Source organism: Canariomyces notabilis (genome assembly GCF_033297395.1).
Source record: "Canariomyces notabilis strain CBS 508.74 unplaced genomic scaffold N656scaffold_1, whole genome shotgun sequence".
Lineage (NCBI taxonomy): Eukaryota > Fungi > Ascomycota > Sordariomycetes > Sordariales > Chaetomiaceae > Canariomyces > Canariomyces notabilis.
The window spans coordinates 437,847-454,631 of record NW_027041823.1 but is presented as its reverse complement, the minus strand read 5'-3'; the positions used below and the strand labels follow the sequence as shown (position 1 = coordinate 454,631).

Genomic DNA, 16,785 nt, shown 5'->3' with positions numbered 1-16,785 from the left:
CCCAGTCTCGGGCGTCTTTTGGCGGTCATGTTTGCGTTGCAGTGAGACGAGACTATAGCAAGTGTAACGTGCTATCCAAGCACAAATCATCTCAGACCGCTCCGACTGAATGCTGACTTTGATCATGGTGTTGCTGCCCGCTGCGGCATAGCTAGACGATCCAGGTTTGCAAGTTGTTTTGCTCCTGTGTAGGTGGTTAAAATATCATTCTCAGGGCCCGGGGCAATCTCACTGTTTATAATCACTACCGCTGGTTAGGGTCATGACAACTCTCTCGGCCCTAATCGCTCCGTCTTGTCCGAACTCCGAGCTGCAATAACACCCGCCGATCACTTGCATGCCGCTAGCCGGGGGCACTTGGACATGGCCGTGACCATATCCGCATATCGCAGTCAGCGCTCTCCTTGCAGTTGAAGAATACTTCTCTGCTCATAGAGTCTCTGAGTGATCTCAGCCTTTCAGGTTTGAGACTTCGGCGTCCGTTCTTAGATGTTCGCAACTTCAGTCTTCGACTTCCAAGTTCGAAGTTCGCAGCATTCTCAAGCCTCCTAAAGCCAATAAAACAATCTTAAATCAGGAAGTCGTTCACAGAGCCCTGTCCAGGGTTGTCTAAGTGCATTCAATAAGCGAAGTTCTAACAAATCATGAAGTTCAAGTTAACCCGTCTTACAGTGTCATTCTTATACACAACGCCGCATATCCACATCTATTTCAGGGACATCAGGGTTCAATTTCCCCACTTAAATCACTGTTATTGGTTATCGAGTCGTTTGCCGAGCCACAAGCCCAAATGGCTGGGGCTTTCAGGGGTGATCTCACAGGTAATCAGCCCCCTGAGCTCGTAAGTTTTCGCATGAACCGGCCAAAAATCTCTTTTCTCCAACAAGTCGACGATAGTCAACAAGCAGATCAGCCATTGCCGCCAAAAAGAGCATGCACACTTGACTAGTATGAACTGTCTCCTGGATAATTAACCTGCTTGAGCCAGATTCTGGAGGCCTCTGTTTCCAAGAGTCAAGATGGAATCCATAATGCGTTTGCAACATGAAGTTGCAGGCTTGGACGCAACAAATCATCACAATGATCACATGCAGAAGCAGGCTCTAATAAACTCTCCCAAGGTGCTCACCGAGACTGCAAAGAATCGCATATGCATATTTCAAGAGAATGAAGTAGATCAGGGCTTAGCACCCAAGAAGCGGGTGAATTCAAGCTCGCGGTATACAGAAATGCTAATCAAAGTTGTCAGCACGTCTAACATCCTAGGGTCAGTTCTGGAGACATACCTTGACAGCCTCTATTTTTAGGACTGAAATACTACACCGCGGTACCTACCTCCACCAAGTAAGGCAACTCAACGTCGAAGTCGATCCAAAGCTCGGCCTAACAGAGATCATCACCCGGGGTCAACAGTAATGCGGGTGAATGACGGAGTAAGCGTTCAAGGCGACGACCTTGGAGAGTCTTCACCCGGTGCCAGGTCGCTCCAAGTATAAAGCCATCAGATGCATCACGGTTGCTGGTCTCGGTCCTTTGCTCTACCATCAGCCGATCAATTCACTCGTCCGCACTGAGTTTCGATTGAAGCATTTCCTACGCTCGAATCCAGCTCGCTTCCATCCCTCCACCATCACCATGCAGCTCACCAACATGTTCTTGACTCTGGCGGCGGCCGTCTCCATGGTCGCCGCGTATCCAATCACGGGAGACGTCGTCAACTGCCGCGACGGCCCCGGAACCAGCCACAAGGTCATCAAGACGTACAAGCAGGGCACCGACGTCAAGATCACATGCCAAACCTATGGCGAGAACATCAGCGGCAACTCGATCTGGGACAAGACATCCGACAACTGCTACGTCTCGGACTATTACGTGAAGACGGGTTCCAACAGCATGGTGACCAAGGAGTGCTCGAGCGGCGGCGGCGGATCAGGCGGCACCTCAGAGTACAATGGCAAGATCAGCCGGGCCGAGATCATCTCGCGCGGGCAGTACTGGGTCAACCGCAAGGTGCCCTACTCGATGAGCGGCTACTACCCTGACCCGCAGGGGCGCAAGTACCGCACCGACTGCTCCGGGTTCGTCTCGATGGCGCTGCACGCCACCGCGCCGGGCTACAACACGGTCAGCCTGCCCCAGATCGCCAAGGCCATCGAGTGGAAGGACCTTAAGCCTGGCGACTTTGTGGGCACCCTGGGAGCCGGCACGGGCGGCGCCGCGGGCCACGTCACCCTCTTCCTCTCGTGGGCCGACTCGGGCAAGACTGCGTACAACACGCTCGAGTGCAAGGGCGGCGACGGCTGCGTCAAGTACAAGCGCAAGGTCGGCTGGAAGGTCGGCAGCTACACCGCCAAGCCTTACCGCTACATCCGCGTTACCGACTAATTTTGGGGAGGTTTATTGGTTGGGATGGACCCCTTCATGAGTACATACATGCATGATTAGCTGTACATAGAGATCATAGAATTTCTTGTCTTGGGTGCTGCCACGGTGACAGGGGAGGGCAGCGAAGGCTCGGGGTTTGTCGCTTATGGAGTCTTCGTCGGTTCATTCTTTTCGGGGATTGGGGCTGTATTTTATGACTAGAATTCAGACTTGGTTCATTCTTGAAAAAGATCGAGAAATATGCGAACTTTGCATCTGGACGCGACTGCTCGCTTTTTGAGCCTCTCCAAAAGAGGACAAGCAACCGCAACTTGTGCAGGTGGACCTAACGCTACACACTATTGGCGGCAATAAATGGTTAGAGCCGCCAAGGCAGCAACCACACTACCTAGTGAAGACTAGATTAGGTAGTCACACCGATAGAGTTATCTGATGATCAGATAAGATCCTTCCAACAACCTCAAAGCGTCATCTTTCCCCCCCTCTTTCCCATCATCCCTCAACTTCCTCGAGGAGCATGTTCGTCGGGCTCCCTCAGCAGAGCTCGCAGGCTATCCCTCTGCCGGAGCTATGGACACCACAGAAATATGTCTGCGGGCGCGAGGGCTTTGGCGGATCAGGTTGCCGCATTTTCTGCGTTGTCTCTGCAGCCTAAGCGAGGGCGGGGGCGAGTGCAAGCGCGGCGGCAACTGGTGGGACGACCCGGACAAGGTCGAGTATGTCCGCCAGGTTATCGATGCTCTCTACCAAGCCCGGGCTATCGTTGCGTCCTACAATATCGTTCTTCTCTCTGTCATTCTAATCTTGGCAGTCCTGCACTGGCGCCAGAGAAGGAGAGACAAGCATAAGTGGCTGCGATTAAGGGAGCCGCCGGAAAACTCGACTGATGGAATTTGCTGCCCATCCGATGCTGTTGAGGACATCGATGTCGAGCGAGCTCCGTTGCTGGCCGGCCGACCAACCCAGAATTTCAAAGGGAACATGAAGAACGTCCTCGGCAGGCGAATATCCTCTTGGCTTATACGACAGCCGCCCCCTTTGCCGATCGTCAATCGAACCCTCCCGTCCAATGCAACCTCACTATTCGTTCTCGCCTGGGTCGCCCTTAACGTCTTCATTCACTTCTTCCGTCTCCCGCTGCGCTGGGATTTCTTCTTTATTTTCGCCGATCGTGCGGGCTTCGTCTTCATCGTCAACCTACCCCTACTGTACCTCCTCAGCGCAAAGAACCAGCCGCTCCGCAAGCTCACCGGCTACTCCTACGAAGCCCTCAACCTCTTCCACCGTCGCGTTGGCGAGCTCATGTGCTTCGAAGCGGCGGTGCACTTCATCGGCATGCTAGTATGGCAGTTCGTGCTGGCAGAGGATTGGCTCCTCGCGACGCATTCACCAAAAGCCTACTTCACGCATCCGCTCATTCTGTTTGGTGTTGGCACGCTCACCTGCTACGAGGTCCTCTTCTTCACCTCCCTCGCCAGCTTCCGCCAGCGCTGGTACGAGCTCTTCCTGGCCACCCACGTCCTCCTCCAGGTCTCTGCCTTGGTCTTCCTCTGGTTCCACTACGAAACCAGCCATCCTTACGTGGTCTTCTCGTTGATCATTTTCCTCGCCGACCGGTTCATTTGGCGCCTGTTGCTTAAGCGGGCCAACCTCATCGCTACCATCCACCTCCTCGATAAGGAAACCTACCTGCTGTCGGCAGACTGGCCCATTCCCTCCGACGGCACACCGCCTGAACAGTCAAAATCCTCCCGGCTATTGCCCCTCGGCTACAAATCCATCCTTCACGGGTGGGATCCAACGGACCACGTGTTCCTGACCGTTCCGGCACTGGGGCCGTCATACGCGCTCCAAGCCCACCCGTTCACTATCGCCTCAGCCGCGCCCGGACGCCCCCAGCACCACCGCCTCCTAAATTCATCATCATCAGCACCAGCATCAAATAAGGACGATTCCGTTCAGATCCATGCCTCGCTCACCCTCCTGATCCGTGCCCACAGAGGCTTCACGAGTGACTTGCTCCGCTATGCCCAACAACAGCAAGAAAAACAACAAGATCAATCCCAACCAGGTCCTCTCCGGCTCTCCGTGCAGCTGGACGGGCCGTACGGGTCACCCCACGCGCTTGACATGCTGCGCGCGAGCAGCTGTGCGGTGCTGGTTGCCGGTGGGAGTGGCATTGCCGTGGTGCTGCCTTTGGTGTGGGCTCTGCTTCACGATCACGGTCACCATGCCGATGGTGGTGGTGACCATGATGACAATACTAATAGCAGCGTGAGAGCCTGCAGCAGCAGCAGGACTCAAACTCCAATGACTCGGAGGACGCCGGCCCGGGTCTGTCTCCTGTGGGTGACACACACGCGAGAGCATCGCGCGTGGGTTCCCGGAGGCCAGTTGGATGAGTTGGCGGCCTCCCCGGGAGTGGACCTCGTCATTCCGGAACCCACGGCTGAGGCTGGCCGGCCGGACGTGGCGGGCACGGTGAAGCGGTGGATTGAGAATGCTGCTGCTGCTGGCGATGATGGTTTTGATGGTGGAGAAAGGGAGGTTGGTGTGCTGGTGTCCGGCCCCGACGGGCTGAACAGGACGGTGAGGAACGTTTGTGCGGATGCGGTCGGGAGGGGGAGGCCTGTCCGCGTGGCGGTGGAAAAGTTTGGTTGGTAATTCGTCGTAGATCGTATACTGTCCGGTATAGGGTAAGGTAGGTAGGTTTCGCTTGGTTAAGATCGTATGTTGGATAGCATAGCATAAATAACGGTCGATAGATGCACGGTTATATGTGATCAATGCTGGAGAAGGGATACAGGGAGATGGGAGATTTTGATACATGACCGAGCTCTTGGATAGGGGTTAGGCCTTCATCATCAGCAAGGTAGAAAGCAAAGACTTTGGACATGGCGAGACAGATCCTCATTCCGTATCGGCATATGGATATCAACAGTTCAACTAAACAAATTTGCGACAACCATTCTTTCAGTTCAGTTCAATTTTCAACCTTTTCAGACGTTCCGAGATTATCTCCCTCCCAACAGCTTCAAAATCAATTTATCAAGAATCAAGACTACTTGGTAGGATCCTTCCACTCCCCAGCCTTCTTCACCCCCTTAGCGCCCTGCGCCACCGTATCCTCAACACCGGTCCCGAGGTTGGCCATCCCCTCGCCCACCGGCCGCCCGGTGTTTCCCGTCGCACTGCTGACCGTCTCGCCAAGGCCCCGCGACGCAGCGCCGATCACGCCGCCTGCAGTGTTGGCCAGCCCGGCGGCCGTGTTGCCCAGAGTCGACGTGACTGTCTTGCCTGTGTTGGCCACGGCGTTGGAGTTGGGTTCGGATTGGGTGCCGGTGGATTTCATGTTCATTTTCGTGTTGGTGGTAGATTGGGTGTTCATGCTGTTCATTCAAGTTGGGGTTGGAGATCTCAAGTAGAGCTTGGCTGTGTTGTGGAGGGGAGATTATCTGATGATGATGGATTTGGGGTTGTCGATGGTCTGCCCCATATAGAAAAGACAATAGACGCGTAACTTGAGCTGCTAGATAAGGTCTGCAACAGGGTGGGAATAAAGGGGTAATAAGTCTCAGTCAAGGCTCTCGAGTATTGCCACACGACGTCATGCCAGGGACGCCTGGTGTCAACCAATTTACAGTCTAGCCTGCTTGCTACTCCCTACTGTCCACTGACCTGCTCCAATACAGCAGATATCGACTACTGTTATCGATGTTTTCAGCCTAGAGGCGACCCTCATTTCATTGAAATGCCAGCGAAAGTACCTTACCAAGGCTCTCATCGCCGCTACGGAATTCAGGTTCCTTCTTCGACACCACCCCGTGTTATAGTATATATAGGTATTAGTTAATAGGTAGTTTGTATGTAACTTATATAAGACTGATCCATTTTATCGCTAATACAATTGTAATACAAATCACTAACTTATATTTTGTTATATTCCGTCCCATGCTTTTATTGTCCTGTACTTTCCTAACCCTCTCACAAGAGAGCGGCCTGTCGGAAACTCCCCACTGCATCTGTCAAGTGGTCGTTTCACCAAACTCCTATAAGCGAAGCGGTGAATATGCCGTAACCGCTGGGGAGTTCAACTAATAAAAAGCTTCCGGTCGACCTCCGAATCAGAGATATTTGGGGGCAGTGCAGCCTGTGCAGGTATCAGGTCATCATTGCCCCGAATATCACTCCTCCTGATTGGCCAGTTGAACTGCCATGTCTGTCGCCAGGAAGGCGCGAAGCTCACAAGTCGGCAAGCTGCTACAGGAATGGGAATTAGGAGGTGACGGTTTGCAACTGCCTCGTTCCGGTTTGAATCCCTACGTAGGTACCTAGGCAGCTACCCTTGCCAACGAGTCACGGCTTCACGACGCTGACCTTTTCCCACAACTTACTTGACAGGAGCTTTCGAGGAATTGACGAGAGCCCCTTATTCTAACAAGCGCAAACTTTTGGTTGTGGGAAATAGGGTTGTACTGCTGCGTAAGTAGCTGATCTCTGCGGTGAAGCACGCCAACTTTCTTTTGGCGAATTTATTTCCGGTTTTGTTGCCATCACCGCTGCTAGTTGCTAGAGACGAGCCAACTTTCCTGCTTGTTCTTACAACTTACAAGAATGAGTCGATGGCACAAGCTGGATTGCCCGGCACCAACTGTTTGTGTGGACAAAGCGGGTGCAACACCAACCTGTCGAACTTGTAGCAGCGCTCCAAATCTCGAGGACATCATCAACCACTATGACCAGGAAATTACGTTTGCTGGGCCTCCTCCGGATCAGCCCCGTGGCAAGATGAATCTCTGGTGGCCCCCGTCAGTTCCCTATCGCGCCATCGAAGGCCTTTCCAATAACAGTGACAACGGCGAGGATGATGATGGGGATGAGGCAGTCCCTGGCTCGGAACGGATGACAGCGCGACAAGATATGCAGGCTGTGGAAGATGTGAAAGATGCAGTTCAGTCCCCCATCTACGGTGAAAAGCCCCTCATGACAGGCGAGTTTCGGCTTGCCTGCGTGTCTCCCGCGACCGCCGTCGACGATCAGATCCATCTAGACCTTGAGACCTACTCCTTTGACAACTGGCCCGAATACGAAACCGCTTCCTACTGCTGGGCTGGAGAAGACGGCGACAGTAGACGCCAGCTCCCCGTCTACGTCGGTCCATACTGGGACGTCGCTCTACAGACACGCAATTGCTGGGAATTGCTCCGACATGTCCGCCCCCACAGAGGAATCCGTCTGATTTGGGTCGACGCGCTATGCATCAACCAGGCGTGCCAGGAGGAGCGCGATGCCCAGGTTGCTCAAATGAGGCGCATTTACTCTGAGGGCACCCAGGTTGTCGTCTATCTTGGCCCGGATGTTGCTCATACTCTCCCTCCCGGGCGTTACCCACGGCGGCACAAGCTGGAGGAATTTGGAATCATTTCACGAGTAAACAATGATGCCGAGCCTTCGTCAGCTACCGGGGTGATTCGGGACATAGACACGCTTCTACGCAGACGCTACTTCAGTCGACTTTGGGTTATCCCAAGAGCTGATACTCTCGCCGCGCGTCGTGATGCGGATCGGCGACATCGACTTTTGGACCGACAGAAAGGCGAATGGGGGGTTGTGGTCTGAACATCAAGGGCTCACCGCACCATGGGTTACTCATTTGGCCAAGGGAGCTCCCCTAGAATTATCTCTGCTCGAGGTCATGCACCTTACTTTCTCAGCAGGTTGCGCGGATCCAAGAGATCACCTGTTCGGGTTGATGGGTGTGGTTTCAGGCAGTAATCGGTAATCCGGATCTTGAGCCTGACAACATAATCGGCATGACGCTGACTCAAAATAGCGCTTCGATTCTCCTGCCTGACTATTCGCTCTCCTCTCAGCATGTCTTTATCGGTCTCTTCGCCCATTTATTTATTACAAGGGACCTGCAGCGCCTACTTGCCCATGGCTCAGGACTGATGGAGCCGTGCTTGATGTCTTTGGTGCCTTCCTGGGTTCCTGACTGGACTCGTTGGGATTCGTGGCGGTCAGTTTTTGAGCCTCGTGTCTTTCAAAGTGAATTGCTGTACGTGTCAGAGCAACCACTGATCAAGGAATTTATCTTCGAAGCGCCCTTCAAGTTTCTACAGAAGTTTCTGGAAACAGAATCCCCATGCCCGTACACCCTTCCCGTCCCTGTCGTTCATCCGACCAGAATAGGCTCTCCCGCTCCAAGCGACAAATGCCAACCCCTGGCTGTCGATACTAGTACTGGCGCTCTTTTGGTCCGGATGATTCGCTTCCTGGTTCTGCAGTCCTCGCCGAGAGAAATCCCCGAGTACTCTAGGGAATCTGAAGCGGGTTCGGGTGTTGGTTCACAGAAGATGTTTGAAGTACAGGTTGGATTGAACAGTACAGGTTGTACATGGCCAGCAGTCATCGACTTGATCTGCTCGTGAAACCGGGATGCGACGTCTTGTATTTCTTTGGCCATGGTGACCTTCTCACCATGACGGGATGCTACATTTTGCGTGAATGGGATGGAGCCAAGCTCCGCAACCGCAGTGTCCGTCTGGTTGCGAGCTGTGACATGGTGGCATTCGCCGTCCCCGTTTCGTTGGTTTGCCGAGACGTCTGCGAGGGGAGCGCCTGGCAACGAAGCAGATTCTTCGTACTTAGCAGTTCAATCCGCCTCCCCACGGTGGGACACTGGGCCTTCGACTTATGCACCAAAACGCCATATGTTGGGACACCTTCATGCCGCCCGATACTCCCGAACAAGCAGTCAGACGGGAAAAGAGTTGGCTTGGCAAAACACCAGTCGTTGGAGAACTTTACTGGAACTTGTACGACGTGGTCAGGAATATCCAAGGCTGGTTAGTTAGCGAACTTGAGCCGCAGGAGCAACTCCTATTCCTCGGCAAGATCAGCCACCAGGATGCTCTCCCTGTATATCAAGCAGCACTCGACACACCTGCATCGGATCAGAAGGATAACCGCGGTTGCCCCATTCCACTAACCAATACCTTCATGAGCAGTTTCAAGAACGCATTCGGGAAAGATGTAAAGCTTTCCTTCGATGTTTGGGGAGTTACCTTCACGGTTCCGTTTAGCGTCATTCACAGCCTATATCAGGAACATGCGTTTGGAGGCATTTGGTCTGAAGAGGACGGCAACGGCTGCACGATGATCTCCCTTCATAAAAAGCCCGCTGAGGAGGATCCGAACGGCTGGTTCAGGGCAAGAGATGTCTGGACTTGGCAATTGGAACGAACGGAACTTGAAGCTCGGCCAGAGTTTGCGGCAAATTGGAAGCTTCATATACCTTACCGCACTCTCGGGCTCGTACTCCTGAAATCGCGTGGCCTGAGACTCGTTTATTTGCTCCGCAAGGCGGCCGAGAAGACAGGAGAGAAGGAAGCGCAGCTGATGGCACGAGCCCCGACGGATGCCGACAGACTCGTCAAGATACCATGCGGTGCCTACGCAGAAGCACTTATCAATCACTGCGGCTGTGAAGGAACGGCCGAGGAAGTTCTCATCTTTTGATGCCCGAAGGGGTTTGCGGGCTCTCGTTTGACCCGGGCATGTTTCCAACAAGTCACGATACCAGCCTTTCAGTGGCGAAGGTAATGTCAACTTGGGAGTGGGTTAGTATATACTTGTATCTCTTTATACCTATATAGTTCGGCGTAACCAGGATCCAGCCGTTCATCATGAGATAGTTGAGCCCGTCCCGTTCACTTCATGTCGGGTGCTCCCACTCGCTCTCGGTACTTCCCCCCCAAAGCAGCGCCATCCGGTCCCTCTTGGCATGAGAAGCATTCTTTTGCACCGCCTTGGCCTTGAGTCTCTTGACCTGGAGGCTGGATTCCATTCATACTATAAGTCAGCGATCCATGCCATCCAAATTCTCAAGGCCAGTAACGGCGTTCCAGGAATGCCCATGGTACTAACCAGTCATCGCACTTTTGTGCCTTATTAGGCTTGCCCTTCCGGCCGGCGTCAATCTTGCCACACCATTTATGCGGCAGCTGCTCGTTCCACTCACGGGGAGTGAAGATGTTGGTGGCACGCGCACCTCTGTCGTAGCTGCGAGCCATGCCAGTGTTTGTGTCAGGGCAGCCGAAGACTGGATGGGTAAGGGGGATTAAGAAGTGGACTAAGGAGGCTTAGGAAAGTTGGGGACAAGTTGGAAGAAAGGGGCCCGCACAAATATATATACAAGGACTGTTTGCACAGATATAGTGAGACTTAGCAAAGATGGTTCGTAGAAGGTTGAACGTTAGAGCATTCGGTGGCGTCAGATGGTCAGAGACGTGCGCAGAGTTCGCCTCGCTTAGTCAACTCCCAACCCTCAGACATGTACGGAGACGGCTAATGCCCTCGTGTTCCTCTCAAGCTTCTCACCGGCCCAAATAGGTCATGGAGCGATTTCACCACTGGCGCATACAAGCGGACCGTGACCGAACGAACTCAAGCTCTTTTGCTAGAAAGATCAGGTTTGAATTAGGGTAGCGGTAGATAGCAGCGCAAGCTAAATCTCATCTAGTCCTGCCAACGTAACGTCATCAGGGTATACATCGTTCCATTGTCATTATACATTTTCATCTCACAAAGCAGAGTATGTCAAACCATCATCAGACAAGGCGTATTCACCACCTCCTTTATCGCCTTAGCCCAGCAAGGACATTCATCTCGACTCGTAGTCCCCGTCTTCCTCTACCACCACGACAACATAGCGCCGAGAAGTCGCCTCTGAGAACCCAGGGACGTCCTCCCCAGTCTCCTCCGTGACATGCACGGCATGGTTCTCGGTAGGATTGGAAACCATGCGCGCCGTGCCATCAAGCGCGTTGATAGCGACGACATGATGGCGATGGCGCTCAAGCACTTCGGGCGGTGCCGTACCTTCGGCAAACACCACAACGCGCCGCTTCCGTTTCTCTGTGCCGACACCCGGGCCTTTGCCGCCAGCATCGCGCTCCTCATCAATGACATAGAGACTTCCCGCGGCCAGGAGGGGATCCGTAGCCGGAGCATGAGGTGCTTCTCTCATGACATACCGCCGCTCCGAGGTTGGCCTGCCAGATGTATCGCTGCTACGCGGCCGCCGGCCCGAGCCGGGCACGGGCGTCTCCAGAGCTGCCTGGAAACGCACCTGCGATGTGACCGAATCCACGCTGTCCGAAGCCGCTGTTGTGGCGATGGAAAAGTTGTCGACGCTAAAATGTCGACGGTGGGTGCGATGCTTCCCACCCCCACCGTTATGTGCAGCCAGAGAGGTATCGTCTGAATCATCCCCTGGAGTGTAGAACTCTGCCGTCTTCCTTGACCCAGGCTCCCCTGCATACCCATACGAATTGCCGATCGAACGATCATTTGCCAACAATGGCGCCGACTCTTCATCTGAACTGCTTTCATCACGAGGGTTTCGGATATCTGTGTCCGGGCTTCCGAGCCAGCCTTGCATGAACAAGAGTACTAAGACGCTGGTGAATGCGGCCACAATGGCTAGGGAGCTGGTCATCGTCTTCCAGCCCCATAGCCAGCTGGTGGCACCGGAAAATAGAGGGCCAACCAGGGTACCCCAAGCGTAGGCAACGTTTGGAAGGCTTGTAGCTTGTGCTGCAGTGTCCCAGGAATCGCTGCCGACGAACCCCACGACATCCACCATCTCTTGAACTAACGGTTCTCCAGAGAGGCCCATTCCCAAGGAGATTCCGCCAAGAGTAAGCAGAAACGCGTGCCGGACTAGCTCCGTGCTCTGAGTCAGCTGGCCTAAGTACACCAAGGCCGGGACACAGGCTGCAAGGCCTACGGCCGCGGAGAACCGGGCTGATCTTGGAACCCGTATGGCCAAGGCTCCACTAACGAGGCCAACAAAAGTGGCTGGCGCGAAGAGCGGCACGAACATAAAACCGATAGCCGATACGGACCAGTTGTAGCGCCGGGCCGCAAAGAGCGGAAGCACGCTCTGGAGTGCAGAAGCAAGTAGACCCACGGCAAGATACCCTGAAAAGTCCACAAGGAGGCGGAAGCTCCAAGGGATGGGAGTAACACTGCCAGTAGTTCTCTGACTCGACCTGGCTGGAAGGCGCGTTCTTGGGGAAATTGATCGCGACGGGCTCCTGCTCCGTTCGCCGGAAGACAAGGTGCCATAATTCCGGGCCCGTCCATCAGGTGTAGCCGCCATGTCGGCTTGGCGGATGCTGGCGGAGTTGGCTGCGATCAAGCTCGTCATGGCGGTGAGAACAATGAGCGCGTAGGCACAGTAGAAGACGGCATCGGTGCCAATATACTCGTGCAGAAAGCCAGCGATCGCGGGGCCTGCTGCCATTGCGGCGTTCTGAATGAAGGCCGGCGAGATCCCTGTGATGGACCTTATCCGGCCTCGGGCGCTTCCCGCCGTAGCCAGCATGGCCGAACAGGCGCCAGTAGTTGCCGCCGCCGAGAAGCCGTGGAGAGCCCGCGCAAAAATCAGAACATGGAGGTTAGTCGAGAGCTGTAGAAGCACAAAGGCACCTGCGACACCAGCAAGGCTGGACAGCAGCACGGCATACAACATCGGGTCTTGTTGTGCAAAGAAAGGCATCAAGGCTAGTCAAACGCGGTCAGCCTGCTGGTCGCTGTGGATGCGGTAGGAAGAGTCACTCACGAGATGCCACAGCGAAGCCCCCTCCATATGCTGAGACAAGCACAGCGATCCATATCTGAACTGCAGGCAAAATGTCAGCTAAGCAAAGAGACAATCGTAGGATCTTGTGTGTATTGGCACAGTACCCTGTTGCTGAGGAACCTCAGTCCTGCTCTCGAGAATTGAGGGGATCAGGGGGATGACCTGGCCGCCGTGTCAGCTTAAATTGTCCAATAGGTTGTTGGTTGATAGACGAGGGCCATACAAGTCCGGAGAGTAACACATCGGTGAAGACAGCCAGTTTCGCTAGCATAACGGGAAAGCGGACAGCGCCCGAATGGCCACCTTGGAGCTCTGTGTCTGGAGGAAGGTACCGCCGGGGCCGCTCAGGGGTTGACACGGCTGTCGTGGCGAGCGAACTAGGACGTGTGTCGGGCCTCATGGGGGACTTGGTGGTGTGGTCTCGGTCGAGACCTGATATGACAGCAGCGGCATCGGATGATGCGTGGGCGCTTGGACGCTGTGCAACACTTGCGTGAGGGGCAATGCCAGCACCGCCTAAGCTTGCGGCGACCATGTGCGCCTCGTCGACACGCGTCACCCGCGCGTGTTTCTTGTTGATTTTGTCGCGTCGGCGCGAGATCTCCTGAACCCCACAGATTCCTAATGAAGGCGGGACCTGACCTTGAACCTCGACGCCTCGTTCAACGATGCTTGCCCCCAACTGACGTCGACGAAAAGCCTACTCACTCACCCAAGGAAAAGAAAACAACAGAGGAAAAAAATGAGAGAAAAGCAAAGGAGGGGTTAACAACGATGGGTAAGGGTAGGTTGCCCGGTTATCGTTGCAGAGAGCGATGGGCGTTTTCAAGCCAAGTGGGACCGACTGCCCAATCCCCGCCGTAAGCCGGTCCACTGCCCCACAGCTCGCCGATCGTGGCTTTGCCTGCAATTGGCCAATTGGCCGAATCGTCGCTGCCATGCAGAGCAGCTGCTTGCCTAGCGCTGCACAAGTGCAGGCTCTCGGATCAGGAAACAGGGTCCTCAACGCACTTCTCCCTCCTCCATTCGCCTGTTTGCATGCAATTCGTCACATATCTTGATGTCTTGAGACATATTACAAGTTGCAGACTCAGCCTCGGGCTGTTCAAAGTTCTCGGCACTACGGAACGTTAGGTCCTTTGTATTACCCAACTTTGCAACACTTCAACGCCTGTCAACACATCTTCCCCTTCGCCTTTCCTTTTTCCCTTTCTCGAGCATCTCAACTATGCGCAGCAACGATGATCTCCGCAGCCCGCTCGGCAATCCCATAGACGGCTGTCTGCGGGTGCGCTGAGATCTCGACAGGTATGACACTCGCGTCGGCGACCCGCAGATTCGCCGTGCCGTACACAGTCAATCGCGAGTCCACCACGCCTCCGTCCCGTCTCGGCAGCATGGCCGCCGTTCCCATCGGATGGAAGATGGTCAGCGTCGTGTTGCGGATGTACTCTCTCCAGTCGTCGCCCGTCACCACCAGGTCCTCGCCGGGCTCATATTCGTCAACCCAAACCGACCGCATCGGCTCGGAACGCGCAATCCGTCTGATGAACTTGAGAATCTCCACCAGCCCGGCCATGTCGTACTCGTTATCTACAAAGCGCGGGTCAATCACCGGCTTGCCCAGCGGGTCCGCTGCGTCAATGTGCACGCTGCCCCGACTGAGCGGGTGCATCAGCCCGCCGATGAGCGTGACAAACCCCTTCCCGCGCAGCGGCGACCCCACGGGCGGATATCCCCTCACCCCCGTGTACCCATCCGAGTAGATGACCTCCACCTGCGGGACGGTCATATCCCCCAGCTGCTCCAGCTTCTTCTCCCTGCCTACATCTCGCGCACCCTTACTAACCACATCCTTCGCAAGGGCCACCAGCGCGGCATCGTTCCCGCCCTGCACAACCTGGCGCCAGTTGGCAAAGACGTAAGCACTCGCGGTATCGTCGTAAAATGACGGCTGACCGGCAAGCCTCTTGGCCCACTCTTCGGCTGCGAAGGTGGCGTTGACGAGCAGACTGTCGCCGTTGGGCAGGTGTTCGTCACGCAGGCGGAACGAAACCTGCACCCGCAGGTGGTCCTGGTAGTTCTCGCCCACCCCCGGCAGCTCAATCAGTGGTGTGACGCCCGCCGCCCGCAGCACCTTCCCCAGTCCGATCCCGGACAGTTCAAGGAGGTTTGGCGTCTGGATCGCTCCTGCGCAGAGTATGACTTCCCGCCGGGCCGGGATCACAGTCCCGTTGAGAAGTGTCACCCCCGTCGCGAGCTGCTGACGGCCTGGTCTCGGGGCAAGGTTGATCTTGATTACTTGCGTGGAGGAGAGCACGGTCAGGTTGGGCCGGGCAAGTGGCAGGTAGGCGTTGGCGCTGTAGGACCGATTGTACGAGGCTGGGGCGATGTTGGACGGCTGGTACATCACCCCGATGGGGTTACCCTGAAGGGAGTCCGGGTTGAAGGGGATGGGGAAGGCTGACGAGACAGTGGGGATGAAGGATTCTTGGTGGGCTGGGTTGACGCGGTTGATGACGGCCGAGATGGGCCCGGAAGTGCCTGATCCCGGGGGCCCGCCGTGGTAGGTTTCGGCCTTTTCCATGGCGGCTGTCATCGAGTTCCAGTTCCATCCTGGGTTGCCGACCGCCTGCCACTGGTCGTACTCAGCGGCCGAGGCTCGATCCCAGGTCAGGAGGTTCAAAGCCGACGTGCCGCCGAGGACCTTGCCCCGCGGAGTGAAGATTGTGCGGTTGTTGAGGTGAGGCTGAGGCACTGTGGTGAAGTTCCAGTCATATCTACCTCCCAGTGTGGAGCCCTTGAGGCCGGGGACGTTGATACCGTCCTCATGGAGGGCGGCTGGGCCGGCTTCGACTACCAGGATTTTGGCATGGGGTAGCCGTTGACTCAATCGCGTAGCAAGGGCGCTCCCCGCCGTTCCGCCTCCGACGATGATCTTCAAACGGTCAGCTGATGTGGTTCCAGGCCTTTATGTGCTCGACTTACATAGTCAAACGTCTGATCATGTGGTGGCCTAGCAGGATCCGCAGCGAATGAAACGGCTACCGTAAGCGCAAGCGAGGACAAGACGCACCTCAGCATGTTGTCTGAGGCTGTATGAACTCAGGAGTCGGGTCCCAGGACGCCAGAGAGCACGGATACCCAGGGGCGACGGGCGAATCCCGCTCACTCATATACTGCTCTAGACCATGAGATTGCATCTCACTGGTGTGCAGGATGTTGTATGCTTTCCTTCGTCATTCACTCTACAGCTACTGCATATCATCGGAGGATGCATCCGTGCATGACTAAGACCCATACAGCATCAATGGTTCCTGCAGCTGGGACGGGACGCAGCGATGGAAAATGTGGTTCTCGAATAGAAATGACGCTTGGAATTGTGCCAATGTCCCAAAAGCCAATATCTTGGGCATCGCTTATGTCGGCGTGATATTCTTTGGGACTAGGTCCCTGCAGTGAGATCAGCCAATATTCGATATCGAGGGAGATGTCACTGTAGTAGTGAGTGAATCTGCCTTGCCCATCCATTGGCCATCTACAGACAGACACTTTCTATTGAATTGCTTTTCAAAAACAAATATTCACCTTATTCGACATGCTCGTCACAGTAACCTACTATGAATGGCAAGCTTTCACTTTGACAAGACAGCTTTATCCCGGACAACATCGTTGTCTTGCGTGCCACTCTCACCGCAGCCCGGCGAAGCCCCTAAGCAGGGATCATAGGTCAGTAGCGGGCTTGTATA

The 16,785-nt window shown here is 55.0% G+C and overlaps 9 protein-coding genes across 9 annotated transcripts; 5 read left to right on the top strand and 4 right to left on the bottom strand.

Annotated features, from left to right (window-relative positions):
- Positions 1–1,256: 1,256 nt before the first annotated feature.
- N656DRAFT_773087 (uncharacterized protein) lies at positions 1,257–2,664 on the top strand. The gene has a single exon (XM_064813998.1). The coding sequence runs from the start codon at positions 1,636–1,638 to the stop codon at positions 2,383–2,385; it is 750 nt and encodes a 249-aa protein (XP_064674648.1). The 5' UTR covers positions 1,257–1,635; the 3' UTR covers positions 2,386–2,664.
- A 423-nt stretch (positions 2,665–3,087) lies between these two features.
- On the top strand, positions 3,088–5,049 carry N656DRAFT_697309 (uncharacterized protein; the record flags this gene model as incomplete). The annotated part of the gene is made up of 1 exon (XM_064810699.1): positions 3,088–5,049. A coding segment is annotated over one exon (1,962 nt), but the record flags the coding sequence as incomplete, so codon positions are not given.
- Positions 5,050–5,280: 231 nt separating this feature from the next.
- N656DRAFT_773086 (uncharacterized protein) lies at positions 5,281–5,900 on the bottom strand. The gene has a single exon (XM_064813997.1). It carries the CDS (start codon positions 5,771–5,773, stop codon positions 5,447–5,449), a length of 327 nt encoding a protein of 108 aa, XP_064674646.1. The 5' UTR covers positions 5,774–5,900; the 3' UTR covers positions 5,281–5,446.
- A 766-nt stretch (positions 5,901–6,666) lies between these two features.
- Positions 6,667–8,268, top strand: N656DRAFT_9664 (uncharacterized protein). The gene is made up of 3 exons (XM_064819416.1): positions 6,667–6,712; positions 6,787–8,163; positions 8,219–8,268. Exon 2 carries the CDS (start codon positions 7,000–7,002, stop codon positions 8,002–8,004), a length of 1,005 nt encoding a protein of 334 aa, XP_064674645.1. The 5' UTR covers positions 6,667–6,712; positions 6,787–6,999; the 3' UTR covers positions 8,005–8,163; positions 8,219–8,268.
- Positions 8,102–8,949, top strand: N656DRAFT_9623 (uncharacterized protein). Its single transcript, XM_064819414.1, has one exon. It carries the CDS (start codon positions 8,199–8,201, stop codon positions 8,814–8,816), a length of 618 nt encoding a protein of 205 aa, XP_064674644.1. The 5' UTR covers positions 8,102–8,198; the 3' UTR covers positions 8,817–8,949.
- Positions 8,949–10,214, top strand: N656DRAFT_9640 (uncharacterized protein). The gene has a single exon (XM_064819415.1). The coding sequence runs from the start codon at positions 9,082–9,084 to the stop codon at positions 9,904–9,906; it is 825 nt and encodes a 274-aa protein (XP_064674643.1). The 5' UTR covers positions 8,949–9,081; the 3' UTR covers positions 9,907–10,214.
- N656DRAFT_773083 (uncharacterized protein) lies at positions 10,002–10,619 on the bottom strand. Its single transcript, XM_064813996.1, has 2 exons — positions 10,315–10,619; positions 10,002–10,223 (listed from the first exon to the last, which is right to left on the bottom strand). Exons 1-2 carry the CDS (start codon positions 10,458–10,460, stop codon positions 10,103–10,105), a joined length of 267 nt encoding a protein of 88 aa, XP_064674642.1. The 5' UTR covers positions 10,461–10,619; the 3' UTR covers positions 10,002–10,102.
- Positions 10,620–10,836: 217 nt separating this feature from the next.
- On the bottom strand, positions 10,837–13,819 carry N656DRAFT_773081 (MFS general substrate transporter). The gene is made up of 4 exons (XM_064813995.1): positions 13,260–13,819; positions 13,141–13,198; positions 13,016–13,075; positions 10,837–12,957 (listed from the first exon to the last, which is right to left on the bottom strand). The coding sequence occupies exons 1-4, from the start codon at positions 13,569–13,571 to the stop codon at positions 11,051–11,053; spliced, it is 2,337 nt and encodes a 778-aa protein (XP_064674641.1). The 5' UTR covers positions 13,572–13,819; the 3' UTR covers positions 10,837–11,050.
- A 439-nt stretch (positions 13,820–14,258) lies between these two features.
- Positions 14,259–16,514, bottom strand: N656DRAFT_825296 (GMC oxidoreductase; the record flags this gene model as incomplete). The annotated part of the gene is made up of 3 exons (XM_064818444.1): positions 16,113–16,514; positions 16,025–16,052; positions 14,259–15,974 (listed from the first exon to the last, which is right to left on the bottom strand). The coding sequence occupies exons 1-3, from the start codon at positions 16,118–16,120 to the stop codon at positions 14,259–14,261; spliced, it is 1,752 nt and encodes a 583-aa protein (XP_064674640.1). The 5' UTR covers positions 16,121–16,514.
- Between the last annotated feature and the right edge of the window lie 271 nt (positions 16,515–16,785).

Bases quoted from the DNA above. Each gene is read 5' to 3' on its own strand.
- N656DRAFT_773083 (XM_064813996.1), bottom strand. From the start codon at position 10,460: ATGGCTCGCAGCTACGACAGAGGTGCGCGTGCCACCAACATCTTCACT. The intron at 10,224-10,314 runs GTTAGTACCATG...AATGGAATCCAG, and splicing joins GCACAAAAGTGCGATGACTG to CCTCCAGGTCAAGAGACTCA.
- N656DRAFT_9623 (XM_064819414.1), top strand. From the start codon at position 8,199: ATGACGCTGACTCAAAATAGCGCTTCGATTCTCCTGCCTGACTATTCG.
- N656DRAFT_773086 (XM_064813997.1), bottom strand. From the start codon at position 5,773: ATGAACACCCAATCTACCACCAACACGAAAATGAACATGAAATCCACC.
- N656DRAFT_9664 (XM_064819416.1), top strand. From the start codon at position 7,000: ATGAGTCGATGGCACAAGCTGGATTGCCCGGCACCAACTGTTTGTGTG.
- N656DRAFT_773081 (XM_064813995.1), bottom strand. From the start codon at position 13,571: ATGGTCGCCGCAAGCTTAGGCGGTGCTGGCATTGCCCCTCACGCAAGT. The intron at 13,199-13,259 runs GTATGGCCCTCG...CACGGCGGCCAG, and splicing joins ATGTGTTACTCTCCGGACTT to GTCATCCCCCTGATCCCCTC. The intron at 12,958-13,015 runs GTGAGTGACTCT...GCGTTTGACTAG, and splicing joins GGGCTTCGCTGTGGCATCTC to CCTTGATGCCTTTCTTTGCA.
- N656DRAFT_9640 (XM_064819415.1), top strand. From the start codon at position 9,082: ATGCACCAAAACGCCATATGTTGGGACACCTTCATGCCGCCCGATACT.
- N656DRAFT_773087 (XM_064813998.1), top strand. From the start codon at position 1,636: ATGCAGCTCACCAACATGTTCTTGACTCTGGCGGCGGCCGTCTCCATG.